At 40.2% G+C, this 16,427-nt stretch overlaps 1 protein-coding gene across 1 annotated transcript in view; it reads right to left on the reverse strand.

Moving 5' to 3' along the window:
- Positions 1 to 16,427, reverse strand: part of TENM1 (teneurin transmembrane protein 1) — a 311,517-nt gene that overhangs the window by 2,769 nt on the left and 292,321 nt on the right. The window contains exons 26-30 of the mRNA XM_062584304.1: positions 15,067 to 15,239; positions 12,572 to 12,807; positions 6,288 to 6,584; positions 1,940 to 2,327; positions 57 to 1,277 (exon numbers count right to left, since the gene is read on the reverse strand). Coding sequence (XP_062440288.1) covers positions 57 to 1,277; positions 1,940 to 2,327; positions 6,288 to 6,584; positions 12,572 to 12,807; positions 15,067 to 15,239 — 2,315 coding nt within the window. The remainder of the gene's footprint in view (positions 1 to 56; positions 1,278 to 1,939; positions 2,328 to 6,287; positions 6,585 to 12,571; positions 12,808 to 15,066; positions 15,240 to 16,427) is intronic.

A 16,427-nucleotide genomic window follows, 5' to 3' on the forward strand; every position in this document is an offset into this window, starting at 1 on the left:
TCCATACAGGAATTTGATCCCAGACTATGTTTTCATACGAAATATGTTACTTTTACCTGTTGTATACTTAGCAACATCCTGGATTCTGCCAACGGGGTAGTTATTTTCAAATGAGTAGAGATTAAATGGTTGTGGGACAGCATTCAGGTGTTTCCATATATGATGATCTGGTGTCGTCCATCGACCAGCAATAATGTCATAATCCCTCTGGCCCAGATGCACTAGTTTAGTAAGAGAATCATAGAGTCCTCCATGAAACCCAATGATAACCTGGAAATCTGGATTCGTGTCCTGGTAGATCTCTCCATAGGGAGTGTACAAAATTTCTTTTATGACTTGGCCCCGACTGCTGAATACAGCTAGAGGTGTTCCAGTATTATCGCAAGCAACATAATATTCTTCTCCACTGCTTAATTCCATTGCAATGAGATGACCTTGAAGATCATAATACAGTGATGTTATTTCTGAGCTAGTATGATTGTACAAGTGAGTAACTCTTATTGGGTTGGAGAGATCAGCATAGAAGAATTGTAGGTGTTCTCCTAGACTTGATTTGCTTGCAACTCGTCTTCCAAGACCATCATAACAGTATTGCACAGTCCAGCCAGCCACTTTGTTGTAAGCTTTGTTCAGCAGACCATTGGAGTTGTACTCAAAGATTTCATTACCTCTTTGTCTGAGAAAACCGTCTTCATCCATTTTATACTGAATTTCTCCAAGCCTGGTAATACGATCTCTAAGATCGTATCTCAGAGGAGTGAGGCGAGCACTGTTTCCATGACTCAGCAAGTTGATGTTGCCGTTAAGGTCATAGCTGTAACGCCACTGGGTTTTATCATTCACAGACACAGTCTGAAGTTGACCATCAGCATCATATTCATAGAAGTATCTTGTTATATTGGCATCTACACCTACACGTATATCGCAGATCACCATACGACCCATATTATCATACTGGATGGTCATCCAGTAAGCAATAGATTTAAGAATCTCATATTGTACTTCGATCACCTGGCCATTGGCACTAAAAATTTTGGTATGTTTCATCACACTGGTAGTTATAACTTGGTTTAAATCGTAATTAATTACACTGAATTTCCCGAACTGTTCAGTCCTGCCAGAGACATCAACGTAACGGTATAGATCTATGGGAAGAGGCGTCTCGTTTATCATGGCCTGCATGCTTGTGACACGGAAATTGTTGTAGCTGTAGTCAAATCTGGCATTTACAAGCCCTTCTTCACTAAACCTGAAGATCTGGCGACCAATAAGTGGACCTGCGCATAATAAAAAAGCAAAGGGGGAAAAGCAAGGAAAATAATGAATTATGTCCACAGACAGAACTAGCAAAGACATATACCCCTGAGTCTTGCTACTACTTCACTGTCTCAAACTGTACCATTAAGTAAGAATATGTTAGATTATTTTCTCACAAACCTTTATTAATGCTTGCTCTTCAAAATATTTATATTTTATTAACACTTGTTTAAATTAATGCTATTTTATTCATAATCATGATTTCTATTTACTTACAAGATAATTCTAAGTTGAATTTATTTTACATGGTGATTTCCTTCCTCATATAAACAATCCCTTTGAATTTATGTTATGTTATGGTATAACCAGAGAAACTTGAAAATACAAACAATAAAACAACTTGATTTAGTATTTAGCAAATATCCACACAGTGGAGTAAAAACAATCAAACATTAGAAGAGCTATTCTATACCAAGCAATAAAATGAAAACTGCGTATTTCAAATGGGACAGCTATATATGCCTGTGGACACAGACACAGAGATATACATGTTTATTTTTCCATTGAAACAGAAAAATAAGAATTTTTATATATAAAAAAATAATGGAATTTCATGCCAGGCAAGTGGTGTTAGTAGAATCAAGGCCAAAAACTTTAGCAAAGTAATCAGAGTTACACAAACCTGTTTGCCTGTATCTGATGGTGCAGATGAACCCGTCATGCATTAAGTGTATCGTTTTAATAACCCCAGAAGATTCCTCGTAGGTGAAGGTGACTTGGGTAGTATCATAAAGAATCTCAGACAGTCGAGACTGTTTGGTGTATTTGTAAAGGACTCTGCGCCCCGTCCCAGGATATAACGTTTGCAGAAGGCGTCCATCTCTGGTGAAATCTTGTATGAAAGCAGCGTTGCTGTCGGGTGGGGTGTAGATGTTCCGGTAGTACCCGACGGAGAGCATGGTCTGCAGGCCGTGGCGCACCATGCTCGGCATGGTGACCGAGAGCAGGTAGTCTGACTGGTCGTATTCAAAGATGTAGCGGCGCTGGCTGTGCAAGAGGAGCATCACCGACTGCAATCAGACAGGAATGGCAATGTCACTGGCCGAGCAAGTGAACGATCATTAATCTAGTGAGTGCCTGAAGGTTAAGGAAATGCTGAAACGACCATCCACTCTTGTATTTTGCTCTTACTATCTGCGTGACCCGAAGTAAAGCTCCTTGGAAACCTGGCCACCAATGTGGCTCAAAACAGAAAGGGAATGATAGTAAGTCAAGACGCAAGGACCCCAAACTGGCAGGCAGATGTGGCTCTCAGTAGCATTTCAGCCTCGTACTGACTTGCTCTGTTGCTCTGAAATATTTAGGTCATTCTCTCAGGAAGCAAAAACAGAGGGAACCTCTCCCTCCCATGCACAGGTGGAGCATCTGTTCCAGCAGTGGTACAGATGGTGTGCATGAGGTGCTTAGCTTTTATTGGCACTGTGCATATTTCTAGCATCGACATACACCTCTGTATGTCTTCTACTGAAGGCATGTTGCCCTAGAGGTCAGAGTATCCCCAGGCTTATGAATGGATCAAAGTGCTCTGCAGGTTTTTTATGGTGTGACTAGTTTTACCTCTGGCATTTAATATTTAAAAAGAAGAAAATTTCTACACCAGTACTTGAAAACTGCCCTGTGCTGGTTAATCATGGCTCGTCAATGACATCTGGCTTGTTTGTTTGGCAGAGGAATGTGCAAGCGTGGCAGACATATTTTCTTGTGCAAATTAAATTTTGCATTCTCTAAACCCTCCCCCCCCCCGTCATTTGTAAGGTCACAGAGCGCAGAGTACAAGCCCAGTGGTGAAGCGGCACTGTCAAAACAAGCATAATGAAAACACAGGCGGAAAATCCATGGGAGAACTTTGTAGCATTCTCCCAGCTCTAGTAACTGGCCTGGCTGCGCTTGAGCACTGTATATCCTTACCACAACGTCTGAGCTTAAACGTAGCTCTGATATTGCAAAGTTCTTGCGTGAATTCTACCAGGTGCCTAAGCAAACTGGCGCTTTTGCACAATTGAGGCAAAGCAAATTCTTTTGAGGAACATTGTAATTGTGCATTTTCCCCAAAGCACTGCGGAAAGCAATCAGAAAAAAGACTTTTTGTTTTTTGCTCTAAGCTCAAAAAGCTTTCTGGGAAGAAAATGCCAAGGGCTCAACCTGCAACGCGTTAAGTAACTTTGGCCTAAACCACTTTGCTCTGACAAACGGCTGCGGTGCCCATTCGAAGGGCTGAAGGTAGGCTAAGCCTCAGCCATCCTCCCTCCCCTTCCCTGCCCGCCTCCCAAGGTGTACTTCTTCCTGCCGTTGGCGAAAGCCATCTGTCACCTGCACGCGAGCCAGGGAGCACCAGCATATGCCTCTCGCGGGTTAGCCGGTGCCAGCTGGTGACGATAGCCCTTTCTACCAAGCTTTTTCTGACCGCTTTATTGCCGGTCTGCCAAGCATTTCTAACATACACACTGTTTATTTTATTTTCACCTTCAGTCACCAGTCCCCAGTCTGCAGTAAACCACTGGCTGAACTCTCTCCTAGCGCTGATGTGATGCCTCGCTCTATATATGGGTCCCGGGCCTGTTTTTAAGCTGTCTGCCATTGACAGAGTATGAATAACAAGACCAGAAACAGCTCTAATATAATATTATTGCCCCTGTGTGCCGTTTTTGCAGTATTTTGTGGCTTTTCCACTTTTGTCCAGGATAGTAAAAGGATAGGGACTAGAAGGATGGGAGACTTAATTGCCTATCTATAGTACCAGAGGATTGTATAATGAGAAGTGAAGTAATTCTCTGGTCATCCTAGTAATACTACAATAGATTTTTGAACCATTTACACAAATTGGACTCTAATTGTTTTAAAGGATTTCAGAGGGTAGCTCATAAAATATCCAAAACTCTCATTTTGTAAAAGCAAATGGAGCCCAGTCAACCACATACAACCGATGCCACACGGCATCCTGAGCGAAGCCGGTAGCGGCGATTACTTGGAGCTCTGCTGGGAATACACAGAAATGCTGCAAACGGCCGCTAGATGTCATTTCTGTCCAACATACACACGCCATCGCTCATCTGTTCTGTCTGGCTGTAAACAGCAGGATTTCAGACTCTGAGACCCATTTACGGTACTACTATCACAGTGCTTCTTAAAACTTAAATTATTGCAACTAACCTTGGAAATGGGAGAGATTTATGAAAACTTACAATTAACTCAAAGTGCTAATAAGTGAAAAAGTAAATATCCATAAAATGGAAATGAACTATACAATTGATTTTTTGATAAAAGGAATCAGTGGGTCTCACGAGGTTTCAGGCAACCTTTAACAACCATTACATAATTAACGCAATGAGCTATTGACTTTATGGGGCCACAAAAGGGTATCTCAGTGTCTAATTTTGACAGTGAATTCGTTTTTCTTTAGAACAAACAATGATGAAGGTACATTAAATGGCTGAAAGATTATGTCCATGGTGTCTATGTCTTTCAGTAATTTTAATGACAAGTTACAGCATCAGTCAAGCCTGCTTCTACCTGAACCAGTATGCTTTTGCAACTTGCTTCTACAAGATCAGGATTTGTCCATTTGTGCAGAATTACAGCACATCAGTTTTAAGTTATATGTCTTATTTATAATCTCATCCTAAGCTATGAAGAGATAAAGTGGTTTGGAATGATATAAAGCATACATCTTTCCAAAATTACGGTCCATTAAGCCCAAAGAAGAAATAAAAGATTCTCCGAAAGGCACATTGCCCAAATATTTGAAAGCTGTGCTAAATGCCTGTTTACTTGCAATTTGCAGAAGAGCATACAGACAAAAGAAGCCCTGACAAATTTATCTGAAGCAAACTTCTGAAGCTTCTAGGGCTTGCCAATCTTGTTAACAAGTGCAAAAGCCATCCTGCATGCTGACAAGGAAGGAATCACATTTTTATGCATTTGCCAGTGTGAATCGTTTTTTTTTTCTCTGGGTTAGCTACAAGTTTTTTGAGGATCAGGCTTAAACACATTCAAAATAAGTACAGCAAAGTTTATCTTAACAGTACACATTTGAAACTTTTAAATATATAAATAACTTCAAAGTCATTGGATTTATTGCATGTAATACTCCAATCAGTTTTACCTCACCTGCCCCCTTCTATCCTTTCCATGTGGTTAACAGGTTCAGAAAAAATGTTTTGCAAACTCATGGTACATTAGAGAGTCTAAGCCTGTGCTATTTAAATAAAAGTTTAAAAGGACACTATGTGAATATAAATTCACACTAAGTTCTGAAAGCTTTAAAAATACAGATTGGCTATTTGGATTTGAGAGAAAGAATAGTATTAAATGAGATGCATCAATGCATGAATTAGATGCAGTTTTCAGTGACTATTATAGTTTTCACTTTGTTATTCAGAATGGCAATATGTTTTTCAACAGTGAGAAGTTCACTTGAACTTGGACTGAGACCATTTTTACCTAGCTACTAAACAAATTGGAGGTGCTAATAAATTTCTTCATAACTAAACTAGACCATAATTGTTTGAACTGAGGTCATATGGCCTTAAGCACTTTAAACTTTTTTTTACATCTGAAAACTATCTGCAGTATTCTAATAAAATATGAGTTGAATTTAGACAAAAAGTTGGTGGTTAATTCAGTGTGCTTAATTTAATAAAAATGTATCACTGAATAATGTTACAGTTTGTAGCCTTATTTATTTTGCATTAACATTTGGATTTTAATTTCTTTTGGAAAAAGTTTCTGTTTTCAAATCAATTTGTAGAAATTAAATTAAAAAACATTTCACTGAACTTTAGTTTTAATAAGTGACAGTTCTGAAAAGACTGTCCAGAGACATCTAGTTATATAATCGCATGCAATTTCTGTTTAAAAAGTCTTAAATACTCTTGCTAGAGGTACGATCATAACATTGTTCACAATACAGTATCTGCATCCAAAGAAATATTTTCTCCTTGGTTCAACAATCCATGTTTAAAATGATTTACCTTTTCCAAGTATGTGTAACTCCATATTTTACCATCTGCCCATGTTCTGGAAATTATGTTCCCACTTGGATCATATTCCATTTTCTCAGTCCAGGTTCCTCTTTGAATATAGGTCACTAATCCAGAATGTGAATAAGTGATGTTGACCTCGTTATACTTGCTGATGGGTGACCACAAAATTGGGCGTCCTGTCTGGTCATACATGATCCGAAGAGTGAATTTTCGATGATCATCATAAATCTTTCCTGTCCTGGTTACATGATCAAAATCAATGGACAGCAGATTTCTATTGTGGGCCTAAATACAAAGATACACAAGGTAAGAAAAACAAGGCATGTTAATTACATACGATACTGCCAGTCAAAATGTGCAGTGGTTTAACAGTATGATTACGAATTCAGTGCTTACTGAAGACAATAAAGTAGAAAAATATTCTCATGAGAAACAGGAGGACCAAGCAGCAGAAAACACTACTTGCACTCAGTTTCCCTATATGTCACATAACATGAAGATTCCTGTTTCCATGTGCTCAACTTTCTTTCCTCTCTGCTCTCCTCTTTTCCTATGCTGTTCTTTCCTCTTTCTCCTCAACTTTCATCTTTCTACAGATTGACTTTTTGATGCCAGTGAAAGATGTGCAGTTGAGTCGGGCTCACAAATTAACTGACCCCCCTCGCTCACACGCTCTCTCCTGAACGCCAGTAATATTGGTAGGTTATCTGCTCCCCGGGGACAGTCGACGGTGGGCTGCACGTGGACACCGGGAAGAGAAGAGCAACGTTTGTGGCTACCCACGGCCCTGCTCACGGCTGTCCTCCTCCTTTGCCCCAAGCTCGGGGCAGTGGCTGCAGCAGCAGAACTAGGCGCCAGGCGTTTCGCGGCTCTCGCCCTACCTTCAGGGCTTGAGCAGCTCGTACCGCTGGGGGAACGCTCCGATGGGAAGAGTCAAGTCAAACGCTGAGCCAGATTGCCAGAAACGAAATGTATTTATCCGCTGCTCTCCTCATCTGCCTCCTTAAATGGTGCAAGTCACTGGGCAGTCACTATTAACATTAAACTCCACTTAAATCAGGGATATAATTTAGGGAACCCTAAAATAACGTTTATTGACATGCCTTTTTCAGATCAATGCTCCTTGTGCTCATTGTATCTCAGAATCATCTGTGTTAATCTATTCCAATTAATAAATTGCAAGGTAATTCCTCGCAGCAGAGATGATGTCCGTTTAGGTGTTTGCACAGTGCCCAGCACAGTGCTTGGTCCTCACTGAGACCTGCAGGCGTAGCTGTAAAGTAAACGGTTAAGAATGCCTGTTTAATAATTCAAGCTGTGATCATATGGTGGTAGTGATTAGAAAGAACATTTTTTTCTTTCCTCTTTCTGTTTTTAGATACAAAATAATTTGAAAATCCAGAAGAAGCAGGTGCTCTTTCTTCAACTACCATTCCTGTGGTTTTATATGCACACATGTCTAACTTTAATACTGCTCATTTACAACAGCTGTAAAATACCTATATACTCCTGTAGACTGCTGCAACTATTAAAATTTATGCTCTAATGATTGTTAAGGAGTCACGTAAAATGTGATGCTCAGTTCAACTATATTTGCTTGTATACAGTCTGATGGATTAAGTTTATGATAATATATTTCATTGCAAACTTCCTGCAATTTCCGAAAAAAAAATTGCTAGTGGTAAAATACCTGAAAAGCAAGCAGGGGATATACCCTGGCTCATACTCATTTACTTTCTATGTACATATTTAATATTCTGATTGCTATTATTATTATTATTGTAGGATACAGACAGTAAAAAGGAAGGTCTTGAATACAAATCTCTTGCAATCTAGATTTCAGGAATGATACAATCAGTAAGAATGAAAATCAACTACAGGCAGAATTAGCAGTGGAGAAGAGCAAGGAGAGTATTTAAAAGCTCACATAGGTAAAATAGGTATGTGTATATTTTATTACTTCCTTTGTATTCCGTATTTTATGTCTCTGTTTACTTTCTTAAACAAGATTTAACTTAAAATCTAATACGCCTCTCATGGCAAGATGGGGTAAAACATGGGCACCAGCCCTCATTTCTACATTGCACTGAAACGTTGATTTCAAATTTCAGTAGGTTCTGCAAAATGACTGCTCTAGCCTATATAAAACTTACTAAAGGGCGCCTAAGAGAGAACGGAGCTCACATACGCTATTGCAAGAATTGGTTTCTAAAAGCTACATCAGGCCAGAATTTCAGCTGAGGAAAACAGGGAGCAAATCTAGCTCATTTCAATAACAATCCTAGTAGTTCATAAACAGATATATTTATTATTTATTTTAAAACATTATTTGGCTATGCTTTCATTAGTTCCAGTGACAGAAACTTTGCAATGTAAATAATCATACAAATGAATTCGTTCTTGAGTTTAACTCTCAAACCTAAAGTACCTAAAACGTGTAAATTGGAGAAGATTATATTACTTCCTTGTCTGTGTTTTGATCTGAGTGGAAGTAAGCTGATACAAAGTAGCTCCTCAGAGTCCAGAGGAGGTCCTGTCATTAGGACTTGCTATAAGACTGGTTAATAAAAGGGAATAATTTCCTAAATACTATAATAAACTTATCTATCAAAGCCTATATAAAAAGGCCTTTTGAATTGAATTGGGGCCAATACATTATCTCCATTTCTGTTATTTAAAAAAAGGAAAATAGTACCCATAAATAAGTAAGACTGGCCAAGCATCCAATTTTCAATTTTGTAGACATTCACTTACAAAAACTGGATTGCATCCAATGCCAAGTTCCTTCCAAGTTATGCAAAAGACAGGAGTGAACAGAGCTGAATTCTAATCAGCATATTACTATGCATCATGCTCATTGGTTTTAACAACAGCCTTTGCTTCATTTTTGGAAGTCAATTAAAATAGTGATTCAATTGATAAAAAAGAAGTCTTGCTAGATTAAGATTGATGTTAAAATGCCTGATTGTAGATAGATTTATTATTAATATAAAATGCATACATGCCTACAGCCTGTTTTATATACTTTCAGGAAATACCAGGGCAGGCAATTCTGCACTTAAAGGAAAGCTCTGATTAATTCCCATTTCCCCTATTGAGTCAGATACTGCAATCAAGTTAACATTTCTGTTCTAGCATTTTAGCTAACTTTTACTCATTTCTTCTCTACTTCTGGAACAGGGAATTCACACCATGCAATAATTTCAGTTTAAAACACAATATTCTACAATATTCTTCAAAACCTGTTAACAGCGGCCTCTTTTGCAAAGCTGATTTTGTATTAACGGAATGATATGCTTTCAAGAGGTCTGCTAATTGTGATTAAGAATTAAAAATGTTAGGAAGTGGCAGAGCAGGAAAAGCTTTCTACTTTCCAACTAGGTCATCCTTTTTCACATTCCCAGTTACCTGCTTTCTAATTTATACCTCTAAGCGCTCAAACCATTTGCTTCAATAACTTTATCAGGACTGATCTTTAAGTGACATCTTTAAGCCTAATGTTTTCAGAAAACGGTGCTTTTTTTTCCTGAAAACTCTTCCACTGTGCTGTTTTTTCTTTAACTGTAAGACTTTAAGTCTGTTCATTTCCACTGAGAACTGGTCCAATGCCCAGAGCTTTTTCTTACATATATTCTCAAAGTTCAGCATAGTACTTTTTGCTCTACAGTGCAAGCCTTCCAACACACCTCCTATTGTGCTAATCATGGCATAGTAAGTGCTTAGCTTTATTTTCAAAATATAACTCACTAGAAGTTTTCTGAACAAGGTCTTACCAGAACCTCATCCAGCACAAGTGCTTCTATTGCTGCTTCTTTTCTGCAGTACTCAAGGATTTGTCAACAATAATCTCTAAATCCTTTGGACTATTGGACTTACTGCTTCAAATACATGGTATGATGTTATTTTTACTCCTGATTTCTTGCACACTTGCTTTAATAACCAAGTAGAGACAGCTGCCTCTGGGTAAATGCTGCTGATACTTTGCCTTCCTCTGCAGCAGCACTGTTCCAGCTTCTCACACCTCCATCAACTCCTCATTTTGTTGGCATCCCATGCAAAAGTCTCAGCATTAAAGCTGAACACTATGAGCCATATACTTCACCTGTCCTCCAGTATCCTCTTTATTGGCCTCTACAGGCTGCTTGTCCCTTTCTCTTGTTCATATTTATATGGCATATCCTATGCTCAGAATACTTCCCATTTCGACTAACAGATCCTCGGTTAATACTCTATTCCACCTGCTCTCTCCAGCCTTGCCCCATGACAGGCCTTAGACCCTGGCAGACAGATGGTCCTACAGCTCAGTGCAGTCAAGGCAGGGGAAAACCTTGTTATGCAGGCAGTGGACATGTCTTTTTGAGAAGAGAGGTCAAGCCACATGTCCCCTTAATCTTGGGTAGGTGTAGAAAGACACCTGTAGTTTTGCAGAACTAATGATGCAACATCCAACTGCTGGGCCTTTAGAGGACACTTTTGGAGGTGCAGAGCCTTCAAGACAGCAGCACATCAAGGCCATTCTTACACTGCAGGTCCTGTCACTGGGCGGAGGGTGAAGGGGGAGAAAGACTAATACACAAGTGGTTCTGTGCACCAAGAGACTGACAGAGAGGGCAATCTGTTGCCCTCTGGATAGCTTGAATTTTGAAATATTTCAATGAACAGGTTTATTTTAAGCCTGCAGCCAGAATCCATCTAATCCTGACCAATTTGAGAATTTCTTCCCTTCTTTTGTGGCATGCAATATGAAGAAACAGGAAGAATCAAGGGAAAAGATTTTAAAACAATCCCCAACCAATTTCAGCAATAGAAAATACAAATTGCATTATAGGAAAACCGTGTAGAACGCAGTACGTTGAAGTATAATTGTCAGGAACAATTGGCCCCTGCAACGTAAGCAGAATAGATGACTGACTACGTAATTTCCACTTGAGACTTTTATTACATAATGCCCTTAAATAAATACACACTATGCAGTTACTTAAGCACAAAATCATACAGAATGCACTGATTATGTAAAGTGAGTCCTGGAGGCCGAAACTTGGATCCTGTCATCTTGTAATACATACGTTTGCCATCGTAATAGGTTAAAGGGCTATGAGGACTCATGCTATGATGGAAAAGACGCAGTCAGAGGAAGGGCAAGAAAAACTAAAGGAAGCTTTTTCCCATTTGCAAGATCCTTATAAAACAGTTGTGACTGTGAAGCCTGAAAGATTCACCCCTTCAAATGGGTGTTTCACACACAGCAGACAGTCTGGCCAGATTATCCAAGTCTTGGGTTTCTGATTCATCAGCACAATTGAAAACTAACCTGATGCACTTGTTAAGTAAAAAATATGTAGGGTCTGATAATCAAGAGATAATCCAGAGATTTTAACAACCAGTTCTGTACTTTCAGAGCTAAAATATGTACTTCAAGAGACAGATCTATCCAGACAGGTTGTAGTTAATAATGCAGTATTTTTAAGGCTAAAATTCCCAGTCCTACTATTGTTACAGGTGTTTTTGGTAGTACTCCTGTGAAAAAACTGATTTCCTCAAAAACCTTTTCTGCAAGGCAGCAGCCGCTTTGATCCTCAGCGTTACCTAATTACATGCTGAATGTTGACCATCTGTCACCGTAATGTGTGAGTTCTCAGGAAAACAAATACAAACCACAGCCGCAATGTTAAAATAATTCTTTGTTAGAGCCGTATCGTAACCCGGCTAGTGGGAGTGAGGAGGTTTGAGGCTGCATCAAGGGTACCATGAGGAGGTAGAGGGCAACATACACAGCCTGTCTGGATATACAGGGAGACTCTACATTATTAATGTCTGCAGGAAATGTACTGCCCAGGACACCTAGGGTGTGCCCTGAGAAATCATCTCCACCAGGCACAGGCTGGCACACGTTACTTCCCCCAGAGCAAAAAGGTTAGCTAGATCTGAGAGCAACAGAACCTGGTTCCAAGTCTGCTGCTGTGCTAGAGTAACTATGCATGGCCCTTTGCTCACAGCGTCTTCCCAAGACATAATTAAGTTCTTAGTTGAAAAAGAAGCAGAATAAAAAAAAGTAATTATGTCTTCAGGTCAAGTCTAACAACGAAAATCAAACAGAGATCAAACTTCCCTGTGAGTGTTGGTGGCGTTTGGTTTTGAAATTCATGGCTGGGGCCCATCATTGATACAAACTTTCCATCGCAATTCTTATAAAGTGTAACATTTCAACATGGTTTTTGTTCAATGGCTTTCAAAGGGAACAGTACACTTTGCACCACAAGAGGAAGCCTTACCCTTAACCTTCTCTCAAACGTAGAGATATTGCCTTTGGTCTGCTCCCTCCTTTGCCTCCATTCAATGAGATTTGAGTTATGCTCTCCAGGAAGGGAGATATTGCACTTCCCTAAAGTGGGGCTGACGACTCCTGCTAGAATATGAGGCTCTGTGTTAAGAGTGATTTCCATTCCACTGGCAAAGGTGACTCTCAGAGACCCATCTGGGCTGACCCGGTAGATATTCTGTGTGTTATCTGTCAAAAAACAACAATCAAAACCAGGAAACACAGGACAGTTCAGATCTACAGCTTTATAAAGCAAACATTAGGTGCAAAAGGGCTTGCTTTGTCCCTAGTTTACAGACCGCTGAATACATACCAACTGCAGTGTGATTTTGTAACCTGTAACCTGCAGGTCTTCACACCTATAAAGAACTTTTTTTATTATGTTTGGCCTGATTATTTACATTGTGAAGGCTTCCTGCAGCAGACACAAAGAGGTTTTGCTTTCAACCTAAAAATATGCAAGTTTGTATGCTAGGTTTTGACCACTGATATTCTGATGATTTTAGCATGTTGGGACATGCTAACGGAACACCACACTGTTTAAAATGAATCAGCGCACTGACTACCTAAGGTCAAGTATGAAAGCTATTTTCACAGATCTCTAGGATGACAACCCGTCTCCTATTCCGGCCCTTTTGCTCAGTATCGCCATACTAAAAAGGTCTCCTCTTTCCCAGTAGCAGCAGGACAGGGTTCAGGCAGCAGCAGGGGTTCAGGCACAGTGATGGCCCTCCACGAGCCTGAGGTCTGATGCACGAAGGACACTGAGGAAGCAGTGCTGGGAGAAAAATAGCCAGGTCAACAGCAGTAGCACAGCGAGCAAGTCCAGAGGTGCAGGACCGTGCTGCAGAGGGCCGTCACCTCCTTCCCCTTGCCTGTGCGCTGTAATTCCTTCCCTGTGCTTGGGAGAAGTGAACGATGTGCATGGGGGAAGTCAGTGTGGCTCAGCTGACAGATAATGGCTTGATCCCGAGCCAGTACATTTACTGCTGAGAGACAAAGCACAAACTCTCACCCTTAAAATCTGACTGAACACACAGCATCTTACCAGCTAGTAACTATGAAAAGGATCCTTTATTTAGCTGGTCCACACAGAAAGAGCTGGTGCAGCTCTTGGGATATGAACACATGGAAAATATTTGGCCATGTCAGAAAGTGAAGATAACAGACATTGCATTAAAAGAGACTTTGTGACTCAGACATAAGATGTCTGATTGTTTATGGGACGCTTCATGATCACTTCACAGAGATATGGAAATATGCAAACTTTATGAATTCCTAAGTATGATAGCCACAGCTATGGCTGTTAATTTCTGGTGCTGCCTGCAGTGTGCTGGGCACTTTCCTGAGACAAAATCTGGTAACATCCCAACCTGGAGAAGTTGCATCTTTAAGGACAAACATAATCATGCAGTAGGTAGCTGAAACAAACAGTAGATGCAATCATTCAAAGACTAATGAGTGATACCATGCTACAATACAGCATAATTCTTTCCACTTATTCAGTGCCTTCTCTCTAACGCATCAGTGAAGAGGAATGAATGAATGCCTTGTGAGGTGAGCTCTTCCTTTTCTTTTCTTTTTTTAAAAAAAGAAATATTAAAAACTGAGAGGCAGAAAAGTTCTGTGACTTGGTCAGGGTTCCAAAGCTTTTCTACAGCAGGTTTGGAAGTAAAGCAGACCTATTTCCCACCATCAGTTCTCTCAAAGCTTCTCCCTCTCCTCCTGAGGGTCCACTGCCAACAGTGGATCAACAAAGGAAAAAAAAAACCAAATTGACCAAACTGTATAAAAACAGAACTGTGATAATGAATCTGTAAAATCTGAAGGACGACACTGGGGAACCTTCATCAGGCAGGGATAAGTTCTTCTCAAGAGATACGATATGCCAACGCATTGAGGCTGCCAGGGAAATACTACGATGTCTGCAGTGGCCTTCTCAAAACCTCACCCCGGAGGCAGGCACTAGCCGATGTGAGTAATGCCTTGGTCCTTCCTGCAAGTCCTGCCGCTAGCGCGCCAGGAAGAATCACAGCGGCAGCTGAGCGAGGCACTGCGGCGCGGAACTGCCAGCGGCGCACGTCACTCGTTGGGCAGTTCTTCTCAGAGTGACAAAGCTCAGTGGTCAGTGACCTCGGCAGGTCATTCTAACTCCTCTGACTACTGAAGTTGTAGCACATACATGAAGTCTGGAAACACTGGAGATTTCAGTAAATGGAGCCTAACTGCAGGACTGAGCATTTCCTAGGAGGAAAAGAATTCACTAGTGGTTGTTTCTAATAGCCACCGCAGGAGAATTATAAGTAGTATCTAGCTGACTGAACTGAAGCTAGCGAGAACCAAATGAACCAGCTTTAGTCTTTTATTGGCAAATGGTTAAGAACGCAACAACGTCGAGAGTTTGAAATGCAGTAATTAGGGAAGAAGTAACAGAAATGCCTTATTTACCTTGTTTTAAAGTATATATTGTAGACGCAGCTGAGAAGTTTGTGGCTGTGATCACGTTTTCTCTGTTTGAAGTATCAAGTTCCACTCTTGTCAGCTTTTCAACATCACTGTGGAAACTGCTAACTTCACCAGTCGGGAATGTTGCGTTGGTCAGATGGCCATCAGAGTCATATCTGAAACAGATGATGTTAAAGAAACGTGAACATAGATCACTATTGCTTTGTAGCTACTCCTAAAAGGATAAAGAAAACAAAAGAAAAAAAAACTTTGTAAATATTCGCAGTAAGTAAAACAGTAAAAATTGGTGCATTTATTTACTCAAAATGCTGCATTAATTTCTCAGTCTGAATTCCCACTTAGACTGTTTTTAGTGGTGCTGGATAAAACATAATTGGAAATAGTATGAGATGCCAACTACATGATTCAGCCTCTGCGGGCAGCTCCGCCACTTGCGCCCGCAGTGGCCAGGGTTTAGACCCGCCGCGATGTGATACAAGAGGGTGGCCGCTGGAGGTCACTCGGCATTCAGGCAACAACCCTCCCTGGAAAAGGCGTTTTCCTCAGGTTAAAATAAGTCCAGTTCTGAGACACTGCAACATTCGGTAACTTTGTTTTGTTGCTGATGTTTGAAGTACATAGCCTGAATGCTAAATTTAAAAAGGACTAAAAGTGTAACAATAGTGATTAAATTGGATTGAAATCTGCAGCAATTAAGCTGTCTGCATGGTATTTACTCACGTGTTAATTCCCATGGGCCTACTCAAATCAGCAAGAATGTCTCCTCAGAAGTAACAGCAACAGAATTTAAACCACCACATTTTAGTTAACATTTAGTTACATTTCACCAGTGCTGCAGAAATTCTTTTTGTTTGAGATACTTTTTATGAATCAGGTCACGTTAGGGAAAAGTGAATAATTAATGCGAGAGATTTGGACCAGTGTCTCCAAAGGGTCTTCTCAGCTCTACAGATATGTTTGTTCTTTCCGATGGTTCGCATGAAAAACAATGCAGAGCAATGCTCGCTGCTTGATATTGTTACATATTAATGTCTCCCATCTTAAAACCTTACTGATGCTAACACATTTTATTCATCCAGGAGACCTCACTGATAATGATGACCCATTTGCATTACTAAAAACAACTTATGCTCATAAAGGAGAAGCCTATTTGTGCAGCTAGGAAAACACAATTAAGTTTTAATGTTTTATTAACCGTCTCCCCTCATTCACAAAACATATCCTCGGCTGGTGTATCAACTGGCACAGCTCCACTGCCTCCGACGGAATCCTTGCAATTCATAGCAACAGGCAATCTGGACTTGTCCTTCACTCCATCGCATTGGCATCATTTCTTTAGGACT

The sequence above is a fragment of the Rhea pennata genome, chromosome 11 (assembly GCF_028389875.1).
Source record: "Rhea pennata isolate bPtePen1 chromosome 11, bPtePen1.pri, whole genome shotgun sequence".
In the NCBI taxonomy this organism is placed as follows: Eukaryota; Metazoa; Chordata; class Aves; order Rheiformes; family Rheidae; genus Rhea; species Rhea pennata.